This window comes from Haliotis rufescens, unplaced genomic scaffold (assembly GCF_023055435.1).
Source record: "Haliotis rufescens isolate VD_foot unplaced genomic scaffold, xgHalRufe1.0.p SCAF_2, whole genome shotgun sequence".
Taxonomy (NCBI): domain Eukaryota; kingdom Metazoa; phylum Mollusca; class Gastropoda; order Lepetellida; family Haliotidae; genus Haliotis; species Haliotis rufescens.
The window spans coordinates 41,547,917-41,567,066 of NW_025963890.1; the positions used below are offsets into that span (position 1 = coordinate 41,547,917).

At 43.1% G+C, this 19,150-nt stretch overlaps 1 protein-coding gene across 1 annotated transcript; it reads right to left on the reverse strand.

Moving 5' to 3' along the window:
- Positions 1-2,245: 2,245 nt before the first annotated feature.
- On the reverse strand, positions 2,246-17,522 carry LOC124118734. The gene is made up of 4 exons (XM_046480978.2): positions 17,336-17,522; positions 10,213-10,419; positions 6,522-6,746; positions 2,246-2,698 (listed from the first exon to the last, which is right to left on the reverse strand). Exons 1-4 carry the CDS (start codon positions 17,433-17,435, stop codon positions 2,454-2,456), a joined length of 777 nt encoding a protein of 258 aa, XP_046336934.2. The 5' UTR covers positions 17,436-17,522; the 3' UTR covers positions 2,246-2,453.
- Between the last annotated feature and the right edge of the window lie 1,628 nt (positions 17,523-19,150).

The following is a 19,150-nucleotide window of genomic DNA, read 5'->3' on the forward strand; positions in this document are numbered from 1 at the left end:
TTTCACTTATATTTATCGTAACCTTTTGCAAATTAACATGATTTGTCTTACAAATATGTGATAAATCATGTGTAAAGAAGATATTGAATCGCCAAAAAACGAAACGAAAATGTCAAAAACTAAAATGAAAATGTCAAAAACACAAAACGAAAATGTCAAAAACTAAAATGAAAATACAGAAAACTATTTCCACCGCGGTGGAAATAGTTTTCTGTGTATTCATTTTAGTTTTTTGACATTTTCGTTTTGTGTTTTTGACATTTTCATTTTAGTTTTTGACTTTTCCATTTTAGTTTTTGACATTTTCACTTCACATTTCAGCGACTCAAAAGCTACTTAAAACTACATTTTCGGATGTTTTTATACATGATTTATCACATATTTGTATGGCAGATTGTGTTATTTTGCAAAAGGTTAAGATAAAAGTAAGTTAAACATCAAAATATTGAAAAACAGACTCCATGTCCCTTATGGGCCACCGTAGAAAACAAATCAGTCCATTTGAGCTCGAGGGAGGCCAGATGCCGTTCGCCAACTCGTAACCGCCCCTCGACATTCCATTCAAAAATAAACGCTCGTAGATACTGCTGTGTTGCTGAATTGGGAAGAATAAAGTTTTATGAACATGGTGTCCTGAGATTAGAATACTGGTTTAGATAATTATGACTGACGTTTGGAAAATATTCAATTCATTGTTATATTATGTTCTGCAAATATGATGAATTATGTCTGGGCGACATTGGTTAAAAACAAATAGTTTAGCTATAGTTTTGGAAGTTGGTGGATAATGCAAGATATCAACTATAATGTGTGTTTTTACAAATACTAATATGGCTTTGGTTTGGTTTGTTGTTTAACGCCGCACTCAGCAACATTCCAGCTACATAACGGCGGTCTGTAAATAATAGTCTGGACCAGACAATCCAGTGATTAATATCATTAGAATCGATCCACGCAATTGAGATCGATGACATGCATCCACCAAGTCAGCGAGCCTGACCACCCGATCCCGTTAGTCGCCTCTTACGACAAGCATAGGTTGCTGAAGACCTATTCTACCCTGGATCTTCACGGGTCTCACATTTGGGATACGATGACATGCATCAACCAAGTCAGCGCATCAACCAAGTCAGCGCATCAACCAAGTCAGCCAGCCTGACCACCCGATCCCGTTAGTCGCCTCCTTCGACAAGCATAGTCGCCTTTTACGGCAAGAATGGGTTGCTGAAGACCTGTTCTACCCCGGATCTTCACGGGACCCACGCAATTGGGATACGATAACATGAATGTGGGTAACTAGGAGCAACGGTCGTCTGACCCTCACTCATAGACTTGGCGAAACCCCGTAGGCATGCGAGTTGCTGAGTAATATCTTAAACTGACCTGGGCGACATTGAACTGCAGTACGTTTAAGTAACTGCTCAAGAGTCCCTTGGTACCCCAAAACACAGTTACATCATTCCACGATCAAGCCAAACAGACAACCACGCTCAACACCGCACTCAGCAATATTCAAGCTACATGACGGCGGTCTGTAAATAAATCAAGTCTGGACCATACAATCCAGTGATTGATATCATGAGCATCGATCCACGCAATTTGGATTGATGGCATGCATCAACCAAGTCAGCGAGCCCGAACCCGTTAGTCGCCTCTTACGACAAGCATTGGTTGCTGAAGACCTATTCTACCCTGGATCCTAAACACCGTGAACCCGAAACTAATGTCAACGTCAGTTGCTGCACGGTAGCAATTGAGGAATGCCAAGGATATCTGACCAGACTCAGACTGTTCGCAACCTTCAGCATGAGATAGGTCCCAGGGCCAGACGGCCTGCCAGAGATGTTGTTTTGATGCGCCAACTGCGCAAATGTAACCACCCATCAGGTTTATCAAGCATGGAGCTCAAGAAATAATAAAGACAGTTCAAGTCAGTGTGAAAGTCAGAAATATGAATAACAACAATGGATTTAAAAGATAGTTTATTGCCTACAGAAAATGCTCAGTCTACTAGAAGACAGAAGATCATGGACATTTGCGAGGAATCACTGGATTGTCTGGTCCGACGCCAAATAGCTGGAATATGGCTGAGAGCGGCGTTAAACAAAAAAAAAATACATTTGGGAGGACAGATGCATGGCAATAGACCTAACGTCGTTAAGTTAAGATTAATCTACTGTGAGTGAGTGAGTATGGTTTTACGCCGCTTTTAGCAATATTCCAGCAATATCACGGCGGGGGACACCAGAAATGGGCTTCACACATTGTACCCATGTCGGGAATCGAACCCGGGTCTTCGGCGTGACGAGCGAACGCTTTAACCACTGGGCTCCCCGACCGCCCCTTAATCTACTGTGAGCCTGGGATAATAATATTCGAAACTAGTGTGAAGGTTTAAAAAGGAAACATCCTGCAGGGTAGGTATTGAAGGCACGGTAACTTGTCACTTAATTCTAACATGCTGTTGTGTAGTGTGACCATTCATGGTTTTCGATCATCGCTTCATTCTGATTGGTGATACCCTGACACTGCCCTGTCACTACGTTGTAGTTGAAGCCGATACAGACGTCTGCCCTCCCACACTGCGATGCACAGGTCAAGACTTTTTCTGTCGCTGTCAGGTCAATCGTGTCAGGTCCATCGTATTTTCTACCCTCCGTGCGATCAAATCTTCTTTGACTTTGACATAATCCGCTCTCTGCAATAGTTAAATTCATATTCTTGATACTCAGGTTATAGGTGAAAAGCAAGTAATCGTCTTGTGGTTGGTTGGTTGGTTGTTTAACGCCGCACTCAGCAATATTCCAGCTGTATGACGGCGGTCTGTAAATAATTCAGTGGTTGACATCATAAGCATCGATCCACGCAATTGGGATCGATGACATGCATCAACCAAATCAGCGAGGCTGACCACCCAATCCCGTTAGTCGCATCTTACGACAAGCATAGTCGCCTTTTACGGCAAGCATGGGTTGCTGAAGACCTATATTTTACCCCGGATCTTGACAGGTATGACATGGTTGGTTTGTTTGATTGTTTGTTGTTCAACGCCGCACTCAGCAATATTCCAGCTGTATGACGGCGGTCTGTAAATAATCGAATCTGGACCAGACAATCCAGTGATTAATATCATGAGCATCGATCCACGCAATTGGGATCGATTACATGCATCAACCAATTCAGCGAGCCTGACCACCCGATCCCGTTAGTCGCCTCTTACGACAAGCATAGTCACCTTTTACGGCAAACATGGGTTGCTGAAGACCTACTCTACCCCGGAATCTTCACATTTTAAAAGTACCACGTGAGCAACGATGTCTTTTCGAAACCCGTACAGCTTCGAAATGTCACATAGAGATGCAAAAACGTTAAAGACTTAGGTATCGTATTCCTAGTGAAGATCAGGGGTAGAATAGGTCTTCAGCAACCCATGCTTGCCGTAAAAGGTGACTATGCTTGTCGCAAATGGCGACTAACGGGATCGGGTGGTCAGGCTCGCTGTCTTGGTTGATGCATGTCATCGATTCCAATTTCGTGGATCGATGTGATGTTCACGATGTCAATCCCTGGATTGTCTGGTCCAGAATCGATTATTTACAGACCACCGTCATATAGCTGGAATATTGCTGAGTGCAGCGTTAAACATAAAAAAAAACACAAGCAAAACGTATTCCTACTAGTATCCAGGTCAAATATAAAAAGGAGAGGGCAGTGTTTGGATCGCTGAAATCAATGATATAAATAGTTCGGATGGAAGCGTTGGTACGACAAATATATTCAAATCATCAAACAATTATCTGTGTGATACTAATTCACCCCTTTTTATTTCGAAAAAAATCTTTATTTCTTTGTAAATTACCACCAAAGACAATAAATAGATCTTAATTGTGCACACCCCCCCCCCCCCCCCCCCCCCCTCCTTTTCAAAAAAGCTGTATCCGCCCATGCGTTACTTACACGATTTTGTTAATAAACGTTCATGGGTTTGTTTGATGTTTAACGCCCCCCCCCCCCCCCCCCCCCCCCCCCCCAGCAATATTCTGGCTATATGTCAACCAACCCGATCCCATTAGTTGCCTCTTACGCCATTCATTGTCGCCTTTTACGGCAAGCACATACAGCTAGCAATATTCTGGCTATATGTGCTTGCCGTAAAAGGCGAATATGCTTGTCGTATGAGGCGACTAAAGGAATCGGGTGGTCAGGCTCGTTGACTTGGTTGATGCATGCCATCGTATCGCTTCTCAGGTTGTCAATCACTAGATTGTCTGGCCCAGACTATTATTTACAGACCGCCGTAATGTAGCCGACATATTGCTGAGTGAGGCATAAAACAAACAGTGAGTGAATGAGTGATTTAAGATTTAACGTCACATCGGCAGTATTTCAGCCATACCGTGACGAGAAGTACATTAATATTACATATATCTAGACCGAACTAAAACCTGTCAACGACGGACAGTACAATAACCAGAATATCACAGATTTGATTTAAAACTAGTTGAGAATCTTTAAAAGCAGAAAGTATCAGTTTACAACACAATATAAAAATGGGCTTGAGATCGCCAGTAAAACAAACAGACTGGTACGCCAGATTGTAGTAGCCAAGAATATGTGCATCTGTAGCTAAACATAATGATACAGGATAGGGTGTGAGGTCTCATTATAAACTGACAACCTAGAACAATGTTTTGTTTGTTTATTGTTTAACGCCGCATTATTCCACAATATTCCAGTTATATGACCCGATCCCGTTAGTCGCCTCTTACGACAAGCATGGGTTGCTGAAGACCTATTCTACCCCGGATCTTCACGGGGAGACAAGCATGGGTTGCTGAAGATCTATTCTACCCCGGATCTTCACAGGGAGACAAGCATGGGTTGCTGAAGACCTATTCTACCCCGGATCTTCACGGGGAGACAAGCATGGGTTGCTGAAGACCTATTCTACCCCGGATCTCCACGGGGAGACAAGCATGGGTTGCTGAAGACCTATTCTACCCAGGATCTCCACGGGGAGACAAGCATGGGTTGCTGAAGACCTATTCTACCCCGGATCTTCACGGGGAGACAAGCATGGGTTGCTGAAGACCTATTCTACCCCGGATCTCCACGGGGAGACAAGCATGGGTTGCTGAAGACCTATTCTACCCCGGATCTTCACGGGGAGACAAGCATGGGTTGCTGACGACCTATTCTATCCCGGATCTCCACGGGGAGACAAGCATGGGTTGCTGAAGACCTATTCTACCCCGGATCTTCACGGGGAGACAAGCATGGGTTGCTGAAGACCTATTCTACCCCGGATCTCCACGGGGAGACAAGCATGGTTTGCTGAAGACCTATTCTACCCCGGATCTCCACGGGGAGACAAGCATGGGTTGCTGAAGACCTATCCTACCCCGGATCTTCACGGGGAGACAAGCATGGGTTGCTGAAGACCTATTCTACCCCGGATCTTCACGGGGAGACAAGCATGGGTTGCTGAAGACCTATTCTACCCCGGATCTTCACGGGGAGACAAGCATGGGTTGCTGAAGACCTATTCTACCCCGGATCTTCACGGGGAGACAAGCATGGGTTGCTGAAGACCTATTCTACCCCGGATCTTCACGGGGAGACAAGCATGGGTTGCTGAAGACCTATTCTACCCGGATCTTCACGGGGAGACAAGCATGGGTTGCTGAAGACCTATTCTACCCCGGATCTCCACGAGGAGACAAGCATGGGTTGCTGAAGACCTATCCTACCCCGGATCTTCACGGGGAGACAAGCATGGGTTGCTGAAGACCTATTCTATCCCGGATCTCCACGGGGAGACAAGCATGGGTTGCTGAAGACCTATCCTACCCCGGATCTTCACGGGGAGACAAGCATGGGTTGCTGAAGACCTATTCTACCCCGGATCTTTACGGGGAGACAAGCATGGGTTGCTGAAGACCTATTCTACCCCGGATCTTCACGGGGAGACAAGCATGGGTTGCTGAAGACCTATTCTACCCCGGATCTCCACGGGGAGACAAGCATGGGTTGCTGAAGACCTATTCTACCCCGGATCTCCACGCGGCCCCTGGAACAATGACTATAATAATACACATACAATTATCCAGCACAATAAAACAATAAAGCATATTAAATTATAATGGTCTACTACACTTATAAGGTATTCATGTTATAACATTTCACAATAATAAGATTAGACATGTCAGTTTAAAGGTTTTACGATTTAAAACGATTTAATCATATAGCAGGAATAATATTGCTGAGTGCGGCGTTTAACAAACGATACAAACCCGGCTATATGACGGCGGTCCGTAACTAAACGAGTCTGGACCAGACCATCATGAGTATCAATCAACACGGCGGTCTGTGTAAATAATTGAGTCACGACCAGACAATCCAGTGATTGACATTTTGAGTATCGATCTTCACAACTGGATACGATAGCTGGACTTTTGCTGAGTGCGGCGTTAAACAACACACACACACACACACACACACACACATAGTTTGACTATTACCTTGCACTGGTGCACCGTAGATTTGCATCTCGCACATGTTCAGCGTATCTCTGTCACTTTCCACTACTTTTGTGAGCCGGAGAAACCTGCCCCGGACTCCATCATGGCACTGCAACGATACGCCCCATCTGGGGAGGACTCCGGGATAGGTCAAACACAAGGCTGGACAGTGTTGGTGTGTATTCCCAAGTACGGTGACTTCAAAATCATGAAATCTGAAGTAAACTGTCAACACGCCACATATCAACATAGCTACACGTGTCTCGAGGTTGCGAACTAGTGGCTCATACATTGGTATATAGGTTAAGGAGAACATACTAGAGTGAGTGAGTGAGTTAATATTTAAAGTCACATCGGCAGTATTTCAGCCATATCGTGACTTGAACAAGTTATGCATTTATATTATATATTAAAGCTGTCATCGAAGGACAGTACAACAACCAGCATTATATCACAGATTATAGTTTTAAAACTAGTTTTAGAACAATTAAATAATCAGATACCACACAGACGATACAATATAAAAACGGGCTGTAGATCGCCAGCAACCAAAGTTCGGCCACCACACTAGGGACCATGGGGACTTACGGTACTTCTGCTACCTACATGGTACCCCAGCAGGATTTACACCATCCCTCTGGCCACTGGCGATTATCAGACGGATTAGCCAAAGAGTTAAAATCAACAAAAATACTACGATTAAAATCACAGAGAAATGAAAAGATACGTTGAATGATACCGGACGAGAGAACATACTAGAAGCTGTAACTGACAGATGTTGCGGGTACCTATTTCACAGCCCATTTCAACACACACCATGCATCCTTACTTTTTTACACTTGGACAAAACAGTTATTTGTGGAAAGTATTTGAAAAATATACGAGAAAAATTCGGTATCTATGTATTTATACCGTCCAAAAGTTCTAAGCCTGACTAACTTTCGAGTATGAACCATAACAAAATAACGGGATCGGGTGGTCAGACTCGCCGACTTGGTCGATGCATGTCATCGTATCCCAATTGCGTGGACCGCCGTCATTCAGGTGGAATTGTGCTGAGTGGGATCGGTGACATGCTTCATGGAAGTGACCACCCGATCCCGTTGGTCGCCTTTTACGGCAAATATTGGTTGCTGAAGACCTATTCTACCCCGGAATCTTCACGGGTACGGACGCTATGGAAATCAGTCCCGTGAAGATCCGGGGTAGAATAGATCTTCAGCAACCCATGCTTTTGCCGTAAAAGGCGACTAACGGGATCGGGTAATCAGGCTCGCTGACTTAATTGATGCATGTCATCGATCCCAATTGTGTGGATCGATGTTCATGACGTAAGTCACTAGATTGTCTGGTTCAGACCGCCGTCATATAGCTGGAATATTGCTGAGTGCGGCGTAAAACAACAAACCAAACCAAAACTAGTAGCCTCTTACGACAAGCAACCCTGCTGAAGACCTATTCTAACCCGGATCTTTAAGAAATGCGGTGAGGCATGCTGACTGCTGGAGTGCAACTATACATAGACTCTTCTCACACCTTTCGACTTGCAAAGGCTGCTGGGCGACAATGTGGGCTTGAAGAGCTTCCTCACCTTCCATACTCGCCAAACCTGGCACCTGTTTCCTGAACTGAAAGATCACCTACGTTGAAAGCACTGTGATGACCTCAAAGCTGCCGTGAAAGGTTTTTTCAGGGAGGCTTTAAGCTACAGTCACACCGACAAAGCGACCGCGATGCAACCTCCTGGCGCCCGATTTCCTTAGCGCCGTACCCGTGAAGATTCCGGGGTAGAATAGGTCTTCAACAACCCATACTTGCCGTAAAAGGCGACCATGCTTGTCGTAAAAGGCGACTAACGGGATCGGGTGATCAGGCTCGCTGACTTGGTTGATACATGTCATCGATCCCAATTGCATGGATCGATGCTCATGATGTCGATCACTGGATTGTCGGGTCCAGACTCGATTATTTTACAGACCGCCGTCATATAGCTGGAATATTGCTGAGAGCGGCGTTAAAGAACAAACAAACAAACAAACAATCCTTAGCGTCCGACTGGTGATCGCTGAGACTGGTGCAACTAATTCTGCCCATATTTGGAACTAGGGTATGCTCGCCGATCAGTCAGCGATAGGTTTTGCAACTTGTCAGTGATTGATCGGCAACTGTTCACGCAGATACGGCGAAATATTTGCAACTGGTTGAGACCGATCGGTGACAAGTCAGCGAATCTTCGGTGACTTGTTGCAACTGAAAGGGGAGTGGTCGGTGACTAGTTATCGATCTATCAAAACTTAATTCATATAAAAAGGGTGCTTTTCTGAATCAAATCATGTCTTTGCAAGTTGTCAAGATGTTAAAAGCAGAACAGTTGCAGTTGATCCGCCTGCAAAGAATAAATGAAAATGCTGCAGTTGCTGCCATGATGGTGTAAAGCAGAATGAGAAGGACACGGCGAAGGCACTATTGGCTGAGACCTTGGATCGCAAGAAGTCCACAGCTAGGAGACTATGCGAATCTGATGGCTGAATTGGAGAGAAAGTCGTGGTGATTTCGTGGGCTACCTCAGAATTGAGCCTGTCAACATCAGGCCTCTTCTTTAGTTGAGATGTTGTTGGCTCTGGCTCAACTGTAGCAGACCTGTGCACCACAGCAGTTGTCTCTATTGTATGTTATACAATTTCTGGTTCCTATATATTCCTGCCTTTACTGACCATAGTGATGAATGGAAAAAAATGCTGTGAACTCCCTGAGTACTAATGACAAAATGATGCTGTAATGCACAGACAGGTCTATTTATAGAGGGTGACATGCTGCAGTCCCAGTGGCGAATGATCGACGTTTAGAAACAACTTTTCATCCGATCGACAACCAGTCACCGATGAAGCAGCGCTGGTCGATCACCGCCTCGTCCCTGATCAATCACTGATAGGTCGCCACTAGGTTGCAACAGAGTCAACACCCTTGTGTAGACGAAACTGATCGCCGCACAGTGGAAACAAATCTGCGATTAACATAATGCCACTTGGGGACCTCTAGGAGACCAATGAAGCCTCCGAGTGACCAAATCGGTCGCAGCTAGTCTTGTGTGCATGTTCAAAAGACTGGTTGCGGCCGAATGGGTTTTGCAACCGCTCTGAAACCTTGTAGCGACTTAATTGAAACCTCATTGTGATTTTCAAATAATTTGGTCGCAAGGAGGTTGCATCGCGGTCGCATTGTCTGTGTGACGGAGGCTTTAGAAAACTTCTTCCTGACTGGAATTGAAAAGCTTCACTATCGATATGAGAAGTGTGTTGAAAAGCAGGGAGAAAAATAAAATTAAGAACACTTTCATAATTGTTGGTTTTGTTTGTAAGGCTTAGAACTTTTTGACCAGCCCTCGTACTAGGAATCTGTCCCATGAATTGCTACAAGGATTTCTTAGAGATGAGTGATGTTAACATTTGTATAAGCTCCTAATTGATTGGCTAAGGTATTCCTGAGTAGAATTGTCCAAAGCAACCTGTCAACTTGAATGAGTGGGGTGGTCTGGCTCAGTAACTGGGCTCATAGTGCCGATTTATCGACCACCCTACCAAAAGTTCGTATCGTATGAAAAGCAAAGGTTGCTTGGGACAAACAGTTCCAACCAGGAATCCTCGTGGAGGCAATATTTACGTGGTCACTAGTAGACGTGATGTGTACTTACATCTGTCCTCTCTGTTATAGATGGTAATGTTGTGTATTTCGTAGTAGCCTTGTAGATCCACAGACCAGATAGCAGTTGACTTGTAATCCGCTGTATGACTACACGTGTTAATGTCACCGTCTACTGCCATATCAGCATTGTTAATCTTGTAAGTCGATGACTGGCTGGCTGGTTTATTCAATGCTAGGTTGGCATCACAGAGGCACTCTAAAATGAAAAGAAGACAAATGCATCTGGGAACTTGAATTAAGTTTCATCTGTATTCTACGGAAATACGTACAATTTTTGAATAACATCAATCTGCTACAGCATCGTTTACAATATCTTAATGCCATTGGTGTTAACGTTTATTTATTACCACATTTAATACAAACTACTCAATTTTGGAAATAGACGAGTGTAAGAATAGGAATAATATAGTTGGACTGCACATTTAAGAGGTAGGCAAGGTTCTGTCATGTAGGCACCAGGGGTGGAATGTGTCCTCAGCACGACTTTTATTGTTGTAAAAGGCGCCCAATGTTCCAGGCACTGTGTTCCTTTGTCCAACACATTACTGTGACCATAACTTCACCAAGATTGGTGTTAAAATGGGCTCGGTTCTATCAATCGACTGATCATGCCAAGCGCTTTGTGTAATAATTCTTATTATTGCACATGTATTTTATTTTGCACAAACGTATTGTTTGGTCTTGGTTTTTGAAAACACAAGTATTAATAATATATTGCCTAGTGTCCTATGCCAGAAGGTGGTGGCTCATGGGCCGATCTGGTAATCTTGACCGCTGAATTCTGTATGTCTCTTAATTATTATTAAGGGCAGATCCAGCCTGGGAGTAAATTGGACAGACACATATAGCTTTTAATGTCATATTTGATGGTGTATAAACACCCCCTTGGTGTTTTGCATTTTGGATATCAAATGCAATAAGACACTGTCCTTGACTGACTGTCAATGGTGGGTGGGGTGCAGAACCACTCTCTTTCATTATGTCGAAAACACTTCGATGCTGGCTCTTCTGATGAAGAAACTCATCTACAATTGGATTCCTGGGCTTGATCCATTGTTATCTAAGCATCAGATCACCAACCCATGAAATTAAAGTTTGGTAGGACCGGATCGTCCTTGGTTTGAAAATGTGACATCGTTTTATTGACCATTGATGTTATGCAGACATAAAACGGCATACGAATTAGGATAAGTCATCCAGCGCAAATTCGTTCCACCGCATCGCGAAGTCAGCTGTGTGTAACGTAGGGGTAAATAGTCCAGCAGCCAAGGCCCTGAATTTTAATGGTTTTGTCGGTTAAAGAGTTTTTTTCTCTGTTATTTCTTGTAGCCCAGGGGTTGTTTAATAAGAATCAGGAGGGTGCCCAGTGATATCCCTTGGGCAAATCTAGTAATTAACCCCTTGCTATTGGATACCTACAGATTCTGAAAAACTTTAAATTGTCTCTATTTCTTCATGCAATATGTTTACCAAAGGCATAAATATAATTCTGTATCATTATTATTCATGTTGTAGAGTGTTCCCAAACCGTTTTTATACCCTACTTTTGACAATTAACCCTTTCCTGATCAATTTATGGAGTCTGGATTATGTCAGTTGAGCATACCAAATGTAAAATTCAATGCTAGGCTATTAATTAGAATAGTTTAAGGTAATCACTCAGGAGTACAATATATGGCAGCACTTAATTACATCTACTTCCTGTTAAAAACACACACACGTTTGCTTTGTCATCGTTTTAAGTTTTCAGTCCTGTTAAAGTATGCCAGATCTTGGTTTTCAACTGCTTCGAAGTAAGTACATGTGCTAGAGCACCACCAGAACAATGCCTGTTAAATCACTGACATAGTAAAGGCTGGTTTTAAGGCAATTTATAATCAAATGAGGCCAACATCTGTGATTAGTGTGTGCTGCCATCTTTTTGCAGATTATCAATCTGTCTGCATTATACAGGGTGGTCCAGAAAAATATCCCCTCAACCAGCAATAGAATAGAACGTCCATTGTAATTGTTCACCTACCCCAGCTGTAGAAATCCTTTATAATAGTGAGTTTAGTTTATACATGTTACTTCTTTTTCTGAGAAAGTAAGACGCTGAAACGCCATATGGGAGCCACTAATGCTTTGCTCAGGCTTCGGTGTGATGAGGTGAAATGGGGTTTAACGTCGCGTCCAAGATTATTGTACTTATATAGCGACGTGCATGTACGTGTGTGTGTTTGTCTTGCTGCTTGTACTAGTCAGGACTGATGCCGATTTATAGTGCTAGCTCAATGAGATACCATGCCACAGTTTAACATGAATACCCCACTCGGACACAGTATACTGACTCCGAGCCGACCAGTCCTTGTTTAAGCCCCTTAATGCCAAGCGCCAGACAGGGTAACAACAAGTACCATCTTTTAACGTCTTTTGGTATGACGCGGTCGGGGATCGAACCCCGGACCTAGATCTAGACCACGGAGGCGGTCCGGTGTGATTTAAGATTTATATACCTTATCAAGGCCAATATGCGATAATTCACAGAAAGCCCTTCCTGTGCACTTAAAATCATTATCTATACACTAAGGTTAGTGCCACAACTCTAAAGAATCCTGAAGATTCAGAAATCAATAGCACATCCAAGGAAATACTCTGGAATTCTTCACAACATATCTCCCTTCAAGTGAAAATAGGTCATTCTTGACATTCACTGGTAGATTGCAGGTCTTGTTTAGATAGAAATACTACACTAGTTAACTTATTGGGTTTCGCGAGGCCTTCCGACCATACCAATAAGCTATATATTTTTTCAGGGGAGAATTCTGCTGAGTAAACAACAAAACAATATTGATTTATTACTATGTTATAAATAGTAATAATGCATTGAATTAAAAAAATCATTTTAAGGAAAAAGATTGAGAGTCTATCATTTTTACAGGGTTGACAGTCATGGAACCGGACCTTCATGAATGCTACTTCAAATGGAAATTCAACTGCCAGGACAAAAACGAAAAGCTGTCCGAATAACGAACATTATCCGGTGTAGTAAAATAAACGGTGTCATAAAAGTTGTGTTTCAGGTTACACGTCAAGGACTCACACCGAACGACACTGTGGAGGAGAAAGTGATCCTAGATTCACAAGGCGTTCGTTGTCGGAAGACACTGCAGAAACCTTCAAATTTAAGAAACACTTTCTTTTTTGTGGAGAAGCCTGGAATGTTGAGAGGGATACGAAACATCCCGACAGATGGAGGGAAGTGTACCTGTTTCGACAGCTAGATAAGAAACAACCTCTTTTAGAAACGTGTGCCAAGCGAAATGATGATGCAGCAAAGAAAGTTCAGCATCGTCTTCATGGGGTGCTGAGCGATTTGCATGCAGAAGAGGCTTGCTATCATCTTGACTAGGCAGAGATTTACTTCATTCAGGTCTCTCCCTGGGGTAGCATCTACCTTTTGCCAGGAATCATAGAACACCGATGAAGATCAGCCTTTCTTGTCAGTTGTTCAAATGCAGAAAAATGACAGGTCACGAATGTGGAATTCTGTAGAACTGTTTGAAACTTAGTTCAATTCCGCCACACTCTGAATATCTCACAGGACACTAGTTTGTAAACTAAGATATTCGGCAATGAACTCTTGGTACTATCTTCACCCGGTATTGCTATTATCATTGCGTTTCGTAGCTGTGCCTCTCAGACTTGTGAATAACGAAGAGGATGATACAGAAAGTGTTATATCAAAAGCTCATAAACGCATCCTTCAAGATTTGAAGAACATTGACAAGGAACACTACAACATTAGCATAAATAGGACCATATCAAAGAGTCAGTTAGTGAATTTCTGTTGGCTAAGGTTTCACCAAAACTTGATAATACCCTTCCTGCATTGCTTATTAGTTCCATCGTAACAAGTATTGTCAAGTCACAGGCAACTAGTTTACAAGTTGGCCCCTTCTGAAACAAATGGGCATGTGAAAGAAGCATATCAATAGTATGTATTCATATGGCGTATGTAGTTCATATACTGAGTACAGGCGTTTCAAGAAATCTGCTGCTAAAGCTGCAGTTGAAGATTTAAAGTTGTCTGGTACTGCAGATGGTCTAGTTCAGGGGGTTGTGGATAACGTTGATGCTGACATATCATCTCAAAATCGTAGGCAGTCCACACACTCACTTGCCATTCTTCTCACACAGTACTCCCAGAACCTCACGGAGGGAGAGGAAGAAGCCAAATTAAAGATCAACAGGGTTCCTTATGATTCCTCAGAGGTTCCTTATGATGTTGAAATCTACAGGTACCATGGGCTAAAATCCCATGCTATCAAGGCTTTCCCCACCTTATCACTTTCCAACCAAGCGTTTGCAGGTAGGAGACCTTCTTAGGTCAAACAGTTTTCTACAGGACACCGTTTTAAGGACGACTGTCCAGAATTTCATGGGTACAACACAAAACAAAGCAGGGAGCAGGGTCATCTTCCACAACCTAAGACGAAAGCCCTCTACTTACCTCTGATCGACATGAAGACGTCTAGATCTGATCCTGATACATTGTTGACAGTCATGGTTAGCGTTCAAGAGGTTACATTTCAAACCGGACTTTCACCCTCTTGACTTGCGACCTACAGCTCTACCGAGTTGGCAGTGCATGTGTCATGGGATCAGCCAGAAAGATTCAAAGACATGAACTTGCGACTTGGAGGTATGCATGCACTTATGAAATTTGTTGGGGCTATAAGTTCATTGATGACTGAAAACGGGCTGTCTGATGTCCTTTCAGAAGTGTTTGGAGGGGTTCCAAAGCTACTGAGAGGTAAGAAGTTCCCACAGACTGTACGTGCCCTACGGATGATGGCAGAGGAGGTGGTCCATAGCCTGTTCATGGATCATCATTTTCAGAAAGCGGATGACCTGATGAAAGCCTTGCAAGTGAGAGCAGGACAGTAAAATTGTGGGTTGAGGCCCTCGTGAAGCCAGCCTAGTTTATGATGACATATATCGGGGCTGAACGCCAAGGTTCATGTAAACTATGCAAGATATGGCTTGTATGACTTGCGTTCCATGGAGAAACTCCCCTCTCACATCCAAAGTATTTTTCTAAAAGGACAACACATGACCCGACACATTCGTGGAATATGGAATGGTTTGTGGAGTGACCAATTCATTGAATCCACATTCATGTGGACATAGCGCTGGCGGAATTATTGGAATCACGCTCAGGTCGAACGGTTTGAAGGTCTGGGCCCTGAGCCTCCACCACATCTGCTGGAAGATAGAGTGTGACGTGTGGAAAATGGAAGAGGAGACATATGCCACCAGCGTTCAAATGTACCACAAAGAAGAGGCCAAAGCAAGGATAATAGCAGATGCCAAGGACAGGGCTGATCTTCGTCAGAAGCTTGACTCTTGCATAGATCCTTTGGATCCAGAGGGAAGCTAGCTCCTGCATCTGTCAATGTTGACAATGCCATGAAGATCGGAGAGGCAATTTTGGAAGATTTTGAGAAGACGTGGGCAGAGGGATTTTACACTACCATCTCCAAGAAGGTCGAGACCATGGCAGCAGCATGCAAATCTGTTCAGATTGACATGTCAAAAGTCTATGATCTGAATGCAATCTACCCCAGGGTCATTGCATTGTTATAAAGTGACCGAGATATTGATGTGAAAGATATATTTTCCTATGAGCTTACACCAGTCCCAACTGCAATGTTCATGAAAGATTGAATGGACATTTGTAAAGCCAAATCCCAACTATAGAGGTTGCTCCAGATTGAGTTTTCCCGGGGTAATGTTGGTGATGCGAATGCCACTGTCATTGATGGATCAGCCTTCTATGGACTATACCCTGGCCAGCAGATGGTTCAGTAGCTGATTTCAAGAGTCGCATCGCTACATACCTGACCAACAGTGACGTCTACCTCATCTTCGACAGATATCATGAGCATAGCATAAAGTCAACCACACGAGATGGCAGGGAGACAGGGGTTAGTAGGAAACATCATTTGCTTCGGACAACCAAGTTGCCAGCTCAAAAGATTGTCCTGTCTTCTGTTGTAAACAAGAAACAGCTTATCCGGATCTCATGTGATGAACTGTCACAAGATAGACTTTTCCATCTGCTGACTACGGGAAGGCACAAGTTGGTTGTAACATGATTGGTTTGTTGTTTAACGACGCACTCAGCAGTATTTCAGCTATATGATGGCGGTCTGGACCAGACAATCCAGTGATTGACATCATGAGCATCTATCCACGCAATTGGGATCGTTAACTGGAACCAACCAAGCCTGACCACCCGATCCCGTTAGTCGCATCTTTGATTGAATCTAGAAGCAAGGGAGTAACCAGCCGAGTGTTTCTGCCGAAAGACATTCCATTTGGCGTGAAATTATTTGAATGGACCACTGAAAATCTGTGATGACACCATGCATGTGTTCGTGAAACAGGTAAGCACGTCCTGCCCTGCTGACACCGCACAGCAGTACTCCTGCCATACGTCAGCCTGTAAACAAACCAGCCTGTAATCAAGTGATCTAAGAACCAGAAAATCCATTGACACGATAGTACCACTACTGATTTTGTTAAAACTAATAGAAAGGATATGTTAATTTTGAATTACGTCTGCTGTGTAAAAGTGCAGAGATTGTGCTGCTAATAAGTAAAGAAAAACGTTTAGAAATATATTTGTTTTGCAACACAGCGGGGCGCAGTTTTTAAGTCCTCATCAAAAATACTTCTTTTGTAGTTGACTCGGCATAAATACATGCTCCTGATGATTTGTTTGTCTTATATGACGGCGATCTGTAAATAATTACGTTTCAGTCCACCAGCAGAAGCATCGACCCAGTTATGTATTTTAGATACCTTGAAGGAGACCCATGAAGATCCGGGCTAGAATAAGTCTTCAGCAACCCATGCTTGCCTTAGAAGGCGACTAACGGGATCGGGTGATCAGGCGCGCTGACTTGGTTGATGCATGTCATCGATCCCAAGCCAGTGATTAATATCACGGATTGGTGCTTATGATATTAATCACTGGATTGTCTGGTCCAGACTCAATTATTTACAGTCCGCCGTCATATAGCTCGAATATTACTGAGTGCGGTGTTTAACAAACCAAACCATACCTTGAAGGAACAACAGGAACAGAAAAGTTGAAGTGACGTTGCTTAGCACAAACTGATGAATGTACATCCCGTTCCTCGTCACAAACTGATGAATGTACATCCCGTTCCTCGTCAATACACTATATGGCCCACCACCACCTGACAAACGGCTGCTTTGTGGTGTAGTTGCAATGTCAACTTACAGTAATCAGACGCCTGGTTCCAACAAGTGATTAGATCAATGAGCGCTCAGCTTGCTTCACAATCTCATTAAAGATCAAAGTTCTCGCTACCGCTAACACAGATCGGAGGATATCCCATTACGCCAGAACGACCTTTCATCCAACCAATCACAGCGTCGCTTACTGACAGTCGGAATGTGTTCTGTGATCATACACCCTCGAACAGTAACGGGCCGTACGACTGATTCGTCGTATGTCTCTCGCTTCAATGGGATTAACATTTGAAACAGGAAAGACTGTCCATAGTTTGCTGGAAGTACTGCCATACAATATCGACAGTCTATTAGACATACATACTAGAATTTTCTTGAGTTCAGTTTTCAAATTTCGAGTCAAATTTTTTCAAAACGTTGTTGGGAATGAAAATCGCGAGTTTAGCACAAGAAAACTGCTTTCAGCCTGCTTACGTAAACTTCGTCATGTCATTTCATTTCGTATAGCCTTGTGGCTGCCTGTGACAAACTTATGAATAACGTCACTCCTTGACCCATGGAGATTTTGTTACAGTGAGTGAGTTTGGTTTTACGCCGCTTTTAGCAATATTCCAGCAATATCACGGCGGGGGACACCAGAAATGGGCTTCACACATTGTACCCATGTCGGGAATCGAACGCTTTAACCACTAGGCTACCCGACCGCCCCCTGATTTTGTTACAAAACGTGGTGACATTAGACACCGTTTCATATCTATCTTCAGGGGTTCAGGGCAATTTGTCAAAAATGAAAGCAAATGTCATCGGAGTTTACCGAAACACAGTATGTAGGTAATTTGGCCAAGAAATTTCACTTTATCTGATATCAGGTCATATATTTCGATGACCTGATGTCGTTCAATGACCATAAATAGCCAATTTCCTTCGACTGATGAACCCACCTGAACTAGAAATAAAAGAGACCAGTGAGACTCCATCAACTGTTTCATATTTAGATGTGTGCATAAAGTGAGTGAGTGATAAATCACTCTCCACAAGACTGTATGACAAGAGGGATGACTTGAACTTTCCCTTTATGTCTCAGTATTCCTGCATCTCCAGCTTTTGGTGTTTACATTTCGCACCTTATCTAGATTTACAAAAGTTGTTTGATCAAGGTTACAACATTCAAGGGTCTTGTAAAGCTTTCAAAAACGTTTTGGTAGACATGTGGAGGACATTTCCAAATTTGACAAAATTATGTTCGATGTAATTCCCTGTTTTGACATTTACCCTATGTTCCTGTGTTTTTCCCGGTCAACAATTGACTTGCCTTTGCATGTGTTTGTGATGCGTGCCACCGGTGGGGTAGGATACGTTCACCTTTTCGCGAATATCTGGTAACATCTGTTACGTGTCGATTCCCAAGTGAAAACAATTCGTCAACATAGAAATTTACATGTAAACGGACGTGTAGTGTGAAACCAACAAACAACCAATAAGCGGTATACAATCAACAAATGTATTACAAACGTTAACACTAACTAGGTTCACAAATCAATACAAATTACAATGGCAGTACGCAATAGAGTGGAAGTACAATATTCAATGGAAATGAATTATATGATGGCAGTTGTCAGTATCAAATATAAAAATAAAGTGATGATAATAATACATATTCA